Raw genomic sequence first — 12404 nt, forward strand, 5'->3', positions numbered from 1 at the left:
TGATCTCTATCTCAACGGATATTAACCCCATCCTTCTGGATGCTCCTGCCAAATATCTTGGATACTTCTCACATCCAATCCAATGGCATATCTCTAAATTCAAAATATGCTACACCAGCGTCTGACTGCTTCTCACCACCTCCACTACTACCTCTCTCTCCTGGATAACCTCTCCTACCCTCATACCCTTAAAAGACTGTTCTCCACGTAGCAGCCCAGGTTGTCCTTTTAAAACATAAAATCTTACACAAAGCAAAAGCCAAGTACCACAATGACTTACCACGTTTCATACCATCTGATGGCCAGGACCATCCATCCCTACCTACCACCTTACTCTCCTGATCTCTTCAACCGGTCTGCCTCTTCAACCTCTGAATCACTCTGCTCCAGCCACCCTTACCTCATTATTCCTTAGTCACATCAGTGTGCTCCTTCTTCAGGACCTTTGCACTCCTGATGTTCCCTCTGCTTAGACCAAGCTACCTACAGATAACCACCATGTTCACTTCTCCATCTCCTTCAGGTCTTTCCTCAAATGTCACCTTCTCGGTGAGGCTTTCCTTGACCTCTTTAAAACTCACCTCTATCCCTAGCAGTTCGCAACCCCTTTCCCTACTTTATATTTGTCCTTCATTACCACCACAAGGGATTTCTGTCTGTCTGCTTTGCTGCTGTATCTCTAGCATCCAAATAGTGCCTGACACACAAGTGGAAGTCAGTAACTATTTGTTGAATAGATTCATGACTCAAGTAGTGGCATATATTTTCAAGAAAAAAATTTTTGCTCATTTGGGGCAGAACAAACACAAAAATAGCCCAGTCTTCACAGGCATTACCTCATTATTACCATCGTGAACGTTACCATTTATTGAGCACTTACTCTGTGCGTCAAGTACTATGCTGAGCACTCTCCTTACTTGCACTTCTTTTTTTCCATCTAATTCTCACAATAATCCCATGAGTTAGGTATTATTGATCTTACAAAGCAATGCAAGCAAAGGTAAGACTTAGGTCATAAATTAGTAAGATGCAGAGTAGGGCCTAGAAACCAGAACTACATGACGTTTCAACACCATACTCTTAATTGGTAGGCAACTGACTCTTTAAAGCTAACATTAACTGATTATTTACGTGTCAGGTTAAATTATTTACTTGCAGTGTCTTATTTAACTATTTTAATTAAAATAAAAAAACCCGAGGCCAACATTTTTAGTTGCCTAGCCAACATACAGTTTTCCCTTCTTTAATAAGAGAACTTTTACCTATTTTGCTTTAAATAATAACGTGCTTGGATAAAAAGTTTCATTTCATTTGCAAATGGCTAAATGACACAGTTCTGTCCAATAAAATAGAAATGTATCACTGAGTAAGGCTTCCAGGAAAGAAAGCTCTTTGAAAGGGAGCCAGTTGAGTTGTCATGTGACTTTGTCCTTTTACCATATTCTTCTGGCCTGGAACACAAGCACAAGGCTAGGGGTGGAACAACTGTCTTGCAACTATGAGAACGCAAGTCAAAGTGCTAAGTGGAGTGGAGTGAAAAACTACGAGCCTGGGGGCCTAATGGCACCTAGGCTGCCACTCCAGTTTTCGTGTCATATAAAGGGAGCAAAAAAGTATTTTATTAAGCCACTATTATTTGTTTTCCATTACATGCAGCCAAATGCAATCCCTATTTGATACAACCCTATGAGGTTGTTGGCCCAATGCTGGCCTTATTGAAAATGTTATCATAGCTAAGTCTTCCAATCAGGGGGAGAAAATACACTAACCATTAAGCATCACTCTATCAATAGAAAATAACGGCTTTCACATTTATGGAAGAGCTAGAGGTGGGATCCTGGAATCTGTATTTGGAAACCAATACTTTAGACATCAAATGTGTAGCTAGTGAACAACTAATGAAAATTTAAAAGGGTAGGGAAAGTAGAGAATAAAGCTAGTAGGCTGCCTTCACCACAGTATCAAAGGTAGGTGAATCACACCTTACTAAAAACGGATCTTAAAGAACAATTTTCTAAACCTAGGCTGAGGTAAACAGTAAATATTTATTGAGACTTTTAAAAATGCATGGTAACACGGGACTTCCCTGGTGGCACAGTGGTTAAGAATCTGCCTGCCAATGCAGGGGACATGGGTTTGATCCCTGGTCCAGGAAGATCCCACATGCCGCAGAGCAACTAAGCCCATGCGCCACAACTACTGAGCCTGTGCTCTACAGCCTGTGAGTCACAACTACTGGGCCCGTGCACCTACAGTCCATGCTCCCCAACAAGAAAAGCCACTGCAATGAGAAGCCCGTGCACTGCAAAGAAGAGTAGCCCCAGCTCGCCGCAACTAGAGAAAACCCGCATGCAGCAATGAAGACCCAACACAGCCAAAAAATAAATAAAAAGTAAAACAAAAACCAAAACAAACAAACAAAAACCAAAATGGGCTTCCCTGGTGGCGCAGTGGTTGAGAGTCCGCCTGCCGATGCAGGGGACACGGGTTTGTGCCCCGGTCCGGGAAGATCCCACATGCCGTGGAGCGGCTAGGCCCGTGAGCCATGGCAGCTGAGCCTGCGCGTCCAGAGCCTGTGCTCCGCAATGGGAGAGGCCACAACAGTGAGAGGCCCGCATACCGCAAAAAAAAAAAAAAAAAAATGCATGATAACAAAAGCCACATGGCACAGCCCTTGACAGACTGGTTTCCCACTTTGCCACTATATTGTATCGTGGGCAATAAAACAGGTGGCAGGGCCTTACACTGCTATACTACCATGTCCAGCATAAATCCTTAAATCCATCTAAACCTGAATAAGATCTGGAAGTAAGAAAAAAAAAAAGATGCAGTGATGTTCCAATAAACATTACAACAGATTCAAAACATTACAAGATTACAAGTGTTACAAGATTTCAAATCATGTATTTCACATTTTATGGCAGTACCAAAAATTAGGAAACAGAAAAAGAAGAAAAAAAGAAAGAGATAACAAAGAGATTGTATGGAGTAATGAATACAAGCTAAAAGCTTCCTGCAAACAACTACAACAACAGCCTGCACAACAGCCCCAAGGACATGGGTACCATTATTCCCATTTTACAGACAAAAAACTGACACTAAAACAGTTATATAAATTGCCCCAGATCAGATAGGTAGTAAGAGCTAACGCCAGGATTTGAATCCAGGTCAGTCTAACCCCAAAGCCCATACTATTACAGTTGCTTCAACACACGTCAAATACAGTACACCACCTGGTCAGAAGTGCTAATGCAATAGACGGGGTTAGGAAGGAGCTCAAAAACACTGAAAAGATAAATGATTAATAGTGAGACCAATACTACATCTTTTACAAGTAATCATACTTAAAGTTCAAACCTTTGCCAAAGCATGCTTAAGATGATACAATTCTTTAAAAGGAAGTCCGTTTTTTTTTTGCGGTACGCGGGCCTCTCACTGTTGCGGCCTCTCCCGTTGCGGAGCACAGGCTCCGGACGCGCAGGCTCAGCGGCCATGGCTCACGGGCCCAGCCTCTCCGCGGCATGTGGGATCTTCCCGGAGCGGGGCACGAACCCGTGTCCCCTGCATCGGAAGGCGGACTCTCAACCACTGCGCCACCAGGGAAGCCTTAAAAGGAAGTCCTTTGAATTCCCAACTTGTATGCTTTTATTATGTTCTAGGAAGGGAATTTTCTCTTCTCTATAAGATTTTGCCAGAAAAAGAGAGAATAAAACCATGCGAGAAACTAACCCCAAATACAGTCCTAAGTAGCACATGTGAAAAAGATATATAGTTCAAATAACTGTATGTGCTTTGACGAGAAAGGAGACAGCATTATACCATTTCCTTAAAATACAATCCCTTGGAAACAGAAAATTCAAAAAGATTCCCCCAAGCCTTTTTTGCCCAGACTTCAACCATTTGTTTCCTGAAAAAAAATAAGTATAATCTGAAGAAATTACAAAGATTCATTTGGAAAGCTACTTACAGCTTATTACAAAATACTGTATTCCAAACATTTTGGCATGGAAGCAAAGTTAGAATAAGCATGCACTGCTTTACTGAGACTTGCTACTTGTACTAGGCTGTAGTTCAAGGAAAAACTTCTTTTCCTCCCTCTTGAGAAGATGGGGTGAGAGAGAGTGTGTGAGTGGAGTGGAAGTACATTAAGAACTTTCAGGAACTTATTAATGAGAGAGAGAGAACATTAAAAAAAATGACAAAATAGGATACACAAAAGAGAATAAATCTAACTATATCTAAAAGGGTTATCTACAAAATATCTGCTCCGATCAGTTTTTTTTCATTGTAAGGATATTTCCTTTAAAAGGTGAGATTATGGGGCTTCCCTGGTGGCGCAGTGGTTGAGAGTCCGCCTGCCAATGCAGGGGACACGGGTTCGTGCCCCAGTCCGGGAAGATCCCACATGCCGTGGAGCGGCTGGGCCCGTGAGCCATGGCTGCTGAGCCTGCGCGTCCAGAGCCTGTGCTCCGCAACGGCAGAGGCCACAACAGCGAGAGGCCTGCGTACCGCAAAAAAAAAAAAAAAAAAAAAAGGTGAGATTATGACCACCATCTTCAGATACTTCCAAAAACCAATCAAATGCAGATGCAGAAATAAGGATCCTGGATTAGGCGACAGTTGGACACCAGTACTAGCTCTGTCCATAACTAGCTCTGACTTTAGACAGGTCATTTTACCTTCCTATGTCTCAGTGTCTTCATCTGTAAAACAAGATGGTTCACCTTACCTCACACCTTACAGAAAACTTAACTCAAAATATATCAGAGGACTAAATTTAAGAGCTAAACTATAACAGAAGAAAACATAGGAAAAAAAATCTTTGTGATGTTGGGTTACTAAAGATTTCTCAGGACTTCCCTGGTGGTCCAGTGGTTAAGACTCCGCGCTTCCATTACAGGGGGCGCGGGTTAGATCCCTGGTCGGGGAACTAAGATCCCGCAAGCTGTGGCACCCCCCCCCCGCCCCCCAAAATAAGACTGAGAGTAAATATTTGAAATCATATATCAGGTGAAGGACTCATATCCAGAATGAATACACACCCTCACACACATCTCTATAACTCAGTGAGAAGAAAACACCCCAATGGGCAACTCAAATGGGAAAAAAATTTGAATAGACATTTTACCAAAGAATAGATATGAAAAGCTAATAAATAAGCACATGAAAAGATACTCTCTATTGGGAAGAGATATGGGAACATATGTATACGTATAACTGATTCACTTTGTTATAAAGCAGAAACTAACACACCATTGTAAAGCAATTATACCCCAATAGAGATGTTTAAAAAAAAAGATACTCTCTATTATTAGTTATTACAGAAATGTAAAACAAAACCATGATCAAATACCACTTCACATCCACTAGGATGGATATAATCAAAAAGACAGACAACAAATGCTGGCAAAAATGTAAAGAAATAGGGACCCTCATACATGGCTGATGGGAATGTAAAATGGTACAGTCACTTTGAAAGTCTGTCCATTTCTTAAAAAGTTAAGCATAAATCTACTATATGAGCCAGCAATTCCACTCAAGAAAAATGAACCATGGTCACATGAAGATTTGATGTAAATGCTCATAGAAACATTATTCCAAATAGGCAAAAAGCAGAAGAAACCCAATGTCCATCAAGTGGTGTCCAATGAAAAGGAATAATGTACTAATACAGGCTACAACATGGATGAACATCAAACAACATTACACAAAGTAAAAGAAACCAAACACAAAAGATCACATATTATATGATCATATTTATATGAAATTTCCAGAAAAGACAAATCTATAGAGACAGAAAGTAGATCTGTGGTTGCCTTCGGCAGGGAGTGACTGCAAATGTACATGAGGCATCTTTCTGGAATGATGGAAATGTTCTAAAATTGGATTGTGGTGATGACTGAACAACTCTGTAAATTTACTAAAAAACTATAGTACTGTAAACTTAAAACAGGTGGATTTTATGGTATATAAATTGCTTTTAAAAATGAAAAAATATTATGCTACGTGAATGAAGCCAAACAAAAAAAACTGCATATTACACGATCCCATTTATATGAAATGTCCAGAAAAGGCAAATCTATGGAGACAGAAAGTAGATTTGCAGTTGCCTGAAACTGGGGGTAGGAACAGGGATTAACTGTAAACAGGCACAAGGGATCTCACTGGGGTGATGAACATATTCTAAAACTGTATTATGCTGATTAGTGCACAACACAATAAATTTACTAAAAATCATTTAATTTTATATTTAAAAATGGGTGAATTTTATACTAAAAAATGGGTGAAATTATACCTCAGAGTAAAATTGTTTTTAAAAATAAGGTGGTCAAATCACATTGGAGGTAACTTTTTATCCACAGACCACTTTGAGAATAAGATGAAGACTAACCCTAACCCAGAGGCCTGAGCCTCCCTTTTGCTCACTCACAGACACCTTATTGGTCTGAGGACACCAAATTAACAAGTTTCTAAAGCTCTAGAGCCTTGTGCAATCATAATAGCAAGGGCATTCGGAACAACTACAACCCTCCTCTTCACCCTAGAAAGATGTACAACTTACCAGAAAGAAAATCAAAATTCCTTTTCTAAAATGATAAGGACCCCCTTTCCTTACTTTTTAGACATCATTTTGGAATTTCCCACTTAATCCCTTTTTTCAATAAGAAACTCTGATTGAGGGCCTCAGAAGCAATCAATCAAGACAGAGACCTAGCTAGCTGTCTTTAGAACCAACAAGTACACGTCAAAGACCCAGCATGTAGTAAAGATCCATGAAGTGGCTTAAGGAAAAAGATGTGCTGTCTTTCAGATAAAACTTAGGCCAGATTTGTTTTGAAACAAGAAGTAAAGTGAAAAAAAGAAATGTGACAAAGTTTCTCTAAACACCTACACGGTGCAATAAACACTACCCACCCTGCCACCACCCCCCACCCCGCCAAGACAGCTAAGGAGTTTTCAGCCACTCTTTGTTATAAAACTAATTTAGGACTGGATGCTGATCTGGCAAAGCAGACAATCTCCTTCCTCCAACACACAAGGGTCTGCTCGTGTCTGTTGGATTGAGCTTCTGTTTAGCTAAACCCACCCCCTTTTGATTTCTAAAATCACTAGATTATTGTTGTCTAACAAATACTCCCCTCATCCCCAGTCCCCACCCTCCCCCAATCACTGTGCCTCTGTGAGAATTACAATCCATGTTTGTGCAAGTTTTGGTCTCTGCCAACTGGTATTCCCAGACCCCCTTCAAATCCATTCCACACACAATAGCCAGGTCCATCGGATTGTTTCATGTCTTTGCTTGAAGCCCTCCAATAACACTTAAAATAAAATTCCAAAATCCTTTCCTTGGCTGAGAAGATCCCTAAAATCTGGCTTCTCCCTTACCTTTCTAACCTTACCAGTCTTCTTTCAGGTCCTAAAACACACCAAGCTCTTTCCCTCCTCAGGAGCCTTTGCATTTCCTCATCCCTCAGTCGGGAAAAAATTTCCCTAGGCTCTTAAGACTCTCTCATCCTTCAGTGCTCAACTTACATGTAAACGCCTCAGAAAAAGCATCTTCCTTGAAATTGCCCCAACTAGGTCTCCACGTTATCCTCTATCAGAACATCTTGTTTATTCCCTTCCTAGCACTTGCCAAAACCTATAATTCTTTTTATTTACCTACTTATTTACTATCTACCTCCCTGACTAGAAAGTCAATTCCAAGCAGTCGTAAGTTGTGTCTACATCGCTCAGTGCGGTACCTGCAGCTTCATCTGGAGAGGATCCCCAGCTCTACCGCAGCAACGCCTGGCACTTCGTGCGGGTTCTCGCACGGATGCAGGAGTGAACAAAAGCACCCTAACCCATCAACCCCCGAATAGCTGGCCGTGCCCCCAACTGCAATACCCCATTTCTCGCACCGCCTCGTAAAGGCCTGTCCCATACCTTCACTTTTCTTTCTCTCTCAGACACATCTGTCGCTCTGGTTCAAACATCTGTCACTACACAAATCTCTGGTGAGCCTCTCAAACCCCACCCCCACCGCGCCGCACAGGCGCGCCACTCAAAATCCCCTCCATGCCTTGCACGCGCTGCACAAACCTGGAGCCTCACCCACGCTCCCTACCAACCCCCGGGCCACTCGAGCGCCCACGAATATCTGGAAGCCCTGCGCTCTCCGAGCTCCCGCGGGTCCCCTCGTTCCCGCGTGTCACCCGCCATCCAGCGCGGCGCCTCCCCCCTCCGCGGCGCCAGCTCTCACCTATCACCTCCTGCAGCTCGTAATCGTCCCTGTTGATGGACCAAGGAAGGGCGCTGGAGTCCTCGGACATGACGGCGGCACGGCACTCAGCCCTCCCTCAAACTCGCTGACCTCCCTCTTCTCCTCGCCGCGCCTCTCCCCACCCCCAACCGCTGCCGCCGCGCCCCCACCAACCGCCTCTGGAACAGCCACGGGTCGACGGCGCCTGGCGCCGGGTGGCCGCGCGGCAGAGCAGCGGGGGGCTCGAAGCACCCGCGGACCTCGCCTCCTGCTCCTCCGCGGCCGGCACTCCCCTGCCCGGCCCAGGTCCCGGCCTCGGCCTCCGTGGCAGCAGCTACAGGAGCTTCGCCTCGGCCCAGCCCCTCTGTCCCGCCCTCCACCCCAGCCCCACGCACGGGCCAAACTTTCCCTTCTCCCTCCACCTGCCGACACGCAGCGCGCTGACGTCACCGCGCCGGGCACGCCCCGCCTCGGCGCCGCCTCCAGCCGCCATTTCAAGTGTGGCTGGATGAGCAGCAGGCAAGTAAGAATCCCGAGGAGGAGAAAGTTGACAATAGAAGAGAAGAAATGCTTTGAAAGGAGTTCAACAAGGGCATCGGAAAGCCAGAGAAGAGCCTAAAGTAGCAGAAGCGGTAGCCACACTGAGTATGGCAACCAAACGGCGGCTTAGTGGAGGGGGCGGAGCCACTTCTGGCGGCGGGGGCACGTTGCCGTCTCCGCTGTCTCATTCATTGGCTTATTTGAGAAGGAATCAGAAAGGCAATAGGTGAGTGTGGACGTCAGTCATAAATTAGTCCCGCCAGCAGGCGCTCTGAGCGCCGTGCTCCGACAGGGCTCCAGCCCTTCAAGGTGGCGGTTATGCCTCTTGCTTTGCATAGTTCTCCCAAGAGACGTCGCGGTGTAACCGTCACACCCTCGAGACGTGCAAATGGCTCCGCAGGGTGTGGAGAAACCCGAGGGAGCAGCTGGGTGGGGTAGCTTTGGAGTGTGGACAACTGCCAAGTGGGATAAAAGGCCTTCGGCCACGAGACAGGGGAACCGGAAGCTCGCCCCGTGACGACACTTTCTCTAGGCGGAAGTTCTATCTGCAGCGCCCGTCGCGGCCTTCTCAGTAACCTTAATGGTTAGGGTGTTCTGTCCATACTCAACTTTGGGTCTGGAGCTTAAATGCGCACCTGTCTTGGGGCCTCGGAAGGTTGGAGTTTTTCCCCAGAGGCGGCTGGGGCCATTAAACAAGTGAGGTTTGGCCCAGGAGATTTGAGGTCGTTTCAGAGGCCTTGACTTTTGTGTGACCTCATTGAACTTGAGTTTTCACAGGTTGACCACTTAGGGCCGTTGGAGAAATTAACGAGGTGAAATTGAACATACTTGGTAAAATGGAATAAAGAGTACTGACGTGGATTGGGCTAGGTGTGAAGCTCTTCTCAGTTGGATGTCTTTTAGACCAGTAGTAGTCCTTATGAAAGAGACCTTCCCCCAGGCCATGCCAGGCACTGGAAGCCCTGTGCAGGAAATCCACTGACTACAAAACCAAAGCAGTGGGACTTCCCTGCTGGCGTGGTGGTTAAGAATCTGCCTACCAATGCAGGGGACATGGGTTCAATCCCTGGTTCGGGAAGATCCCACATGCTGCGGAGCAACTGAGCCCATGCTCCACAACTGATGAGCCTGCGCTCTAGAGCCCGCGAGCCACAACTCCTGAGCCCGTGTGCCACAACTACTGAAGCCCACGCACCTAGAGCCCGTGCTCCACAACAAGAGAAGCCACCGCAATGAGAAGCCCGTGCACTGTAACGAGGAGTAGCCCCTGCTCGCCACAACTAGAGAGAGCCCGTGCACAGCAACGAAGACCCAACACAGCCAAAAATAAATAAATAAAATAAATTTATGAAAAAAACAAAAGCAGTCAACTAGGAGCTGCAGCAATGAAGCTGTTAGCGCGTTTCCACCTGCTTGGTGGGATTGGAGAATGTTTCATGGAGGAGGAGACCCTGCACAGTTAACATGTTATCAACAGGTGGAAATTGAGAGGCTAGACTATTCCAGTCACAGCAAAGGTGCCAGAGTTCCCAAGTTTGGAAGCATAGCACAGGCCTTGCTATAGAGATTGGTTTCAGCTGTTAACTACTGACGCCTTCTTTACTGCCACGTGTTGCCTTTTTCTTTTTGCAGGGAGAAGAGGGATGGGGATCAAATCTATCAGAGAAGAGCTAACGCTGATGGTAAGGATTAGAGATGTCAAGGTTTGTACCAATAGAAAGATCCATAAACCAGAAATTCTTAACCTGGATTTATTGGCCTGTGTGGACCATGAACAACCTTCAGAAAGTTTGTGGTGTTTTTACTCCTTTGAAATTGTGTGCAGAATAGTATGTACTTCAGGGAGAAATCTGGTCACCTTCCTCCTTTCTCTCTTCTTCTTCCCCAGTGAAAAGGAGCTACTGACCTAATAATGAAAATTCACGATGTTAATTGACCCACATTCTTGGTGGTCAGGGCCACTATACATTCGTGGATGGGTTCTTTTCTACTTCCTCCAATGCACAAAGCTTGATGGTTTAGTTGAGCCAGAACCTGCTCTGCAGATCTGGTCATTTTATTTCCCCTGTCTCCTGGGCTTTCTCCATGTGGCTGATGGTCATGAAGGTCCCATGTTTTTAATGAGCAAGGAATTGGTGGCTGTTTGAGACCAGAAGCCGAAACCTCAATTTCTTTCTCAGCTTATGGAGTATCTTCCATGTGATAGCACTGTCATAAACACTGGGTGTACAGTGGTAAACATAGTAACTTAGTTCCTGTTTTCATGGAGCTATAGTCTAATAGAGGAAGAGTAAACAACTCAGCAAATACATAGATGAGGAATTATGTTACAAAGCATCAAGCAGGAAAAGGCGAGTATACTGTGACGGACAATCGTTAGGGAGTTTGGAGAAAACCTCTATGAGAAAACTGCGAGGGAGCCAGCCATGCAAAGTGTGTTCTAAACAGGTTACAACGGGGTTTTAGGCACTTTCGAAGCTATTGAAGTAATAATATCATTCCTCTTAGGCCGCTGGTCCTTGTATTTGGCTCCCTCAGTAATCTTTTGGGGGATGGGGGGAAAAGGGGGTTATGGTGATTCTGAACCCTTGCCCTAATACCAAAATTTAACCAAATCTTACCTAGGTTTCTTGAAAGTATGACATACTTTCCTGAAGAGTGGGACCTTGTTTTTCTTCACATTTTCAAAGGAGTCCTTATCTTCTTTTGGCTTCCTCCCAAAGTCAGACTCAGAAAAGATTTGGGTGCAAATAGTTTATTTAGGAGGTGACCTCAAGAGGCATTCTGAAGGAGTGGTGAGATGGGACAGGAAAGGAAGGAAAGTCATTCAAGGGTATATTAATGAGGGGAGACCGTGGCTATTTGAGAAACTGGAACGCACCTTGGAATTGCCCCACCAACAGGCAAGGAAGCTGAGGTATTTGCCCACCAACTCCTTTTCCTCTTCATTGTTAATGCTCCTGCACTTCCGCCCAGCTCAGTGCTGGGAAAAGCATGCTCCTAAAGTCAGAGAATGCACTCAAGCAAGAGACACAGACAGTCCTCCTCACGTACTAGAACTCTGAAACCAAACGTCAGAGAAGGCCCAAAGGATATGTACGGGTATAGACAGCATCTACTACAGTGTGTAAACCCAGAAGTTGAGAATCATTGTCTGGGCTGAAAAGCTGGGAGGGAAAGTATATTCATCCTTCCTCTTCTTTCTCTGTTGCCTTTAAGCAACTTACCTGCATTGTGTTTTGCTTTTAGCACCTGCAGGGTAGAGGAAAAAGGACTGATTTCAAGACTAATGATGTGTTGAAGTGATAATTACAGCTTTAATTCAAGTTTTATAGGCTCCATTAAAGAAAGAGAGTTGAAGTCTATAAATTAATATGTACCTTTTGTGATAAACCTGAATATAAAGAAAAGCACAAGTTTATGTCTCTGTCCTAAGCTGATTTTCTCAGCAGTTCCACATCAGCGCCAGGACCAACTGTAAACTGCTGGAATCTGTCTCCCCCCCCACCAACCCCCTTCTCTCCAGTATCACACGTCATATGTAGTATAAAGTCATCTCTTGTGAGAAGGGATAACACCCATTCCTCACATAGGTGTGCTTCCCGCCTATGTGCCTAGA

General features: G+C 44.7%; 2 protein-coding genes across 10 annotated transcripts in view; one reads left to right on the forward strand and one right to left on the reverse strand.

Moving 5' to 3' along the window:
- The window catches only part of OXSR1 (oxidative stress responsive kinase 1), a 99408-nt gene extending 90762 nt beyond the window's left edge, over positions 1-8646 (reverse strand). Inside the window, exon 1 of one of the 2 annotated variants that reach the window (XM_004277903.4) lies at positions 8246-8646. In XM_004277903.4, coding sequence (XP_004277951.1) covers positions 8246-8315 — 70 coding nt within the window. In that variant the 5' untranslated portion in view covers positions 8316-8646. The remainder of the gene's footprint in view (positions 1-8245) is intronic. The other variant, XM_033402155.2, reaches the window with a different exon arrangement.
- Positions 8647-8737: 91 nt separating this feature from the next.
- The window catches only part of LOC105748413 (putative UPF0607 protein ENSP00000382826), a 28980-nt gene continuing 25313 nt past the window's right edge, over positions 8738-12404 (forward strand). For 4 of the 8 annotated variants that reach the window (XR_007479690.1, XR_007479689.1, XM_049715943.1 and 1 more), the window contains exons 1-2: positions 8755-9011; positions 10418-10467. Coding sequence is in view for 5 of the 8 variants with exons in the window: in XM_049715943.1 (XP_049571900.1) it covers positions 10429-10467 (39 nt within the window). In the remaining 3 variants the exon portion in view is untranslated. Of the gene's footprint in view, positions 9012-9038; positions 10303-10417; positions 10489-12404 lie in introns of those variants that run through there. The other 4 variants (XM_049715945.1, XM_049715941.1, XM_049715944.1 and 1 more) reach the window with 4 other exon arrangements.

This window comes from Orcinus orca, chromosome 10 (assembly GCF_937001465.1).
Source record: "Orcinus orca chromosome 10, mOrcOrc1.1, whole genome shotgun sequence".
Classification (NCBI taxonomy): Eukaryota; Metazoa; Chordata; class Mammalia; order Artiodactyla; family Delphinidae; genus Orcinus; species Orcinus orca.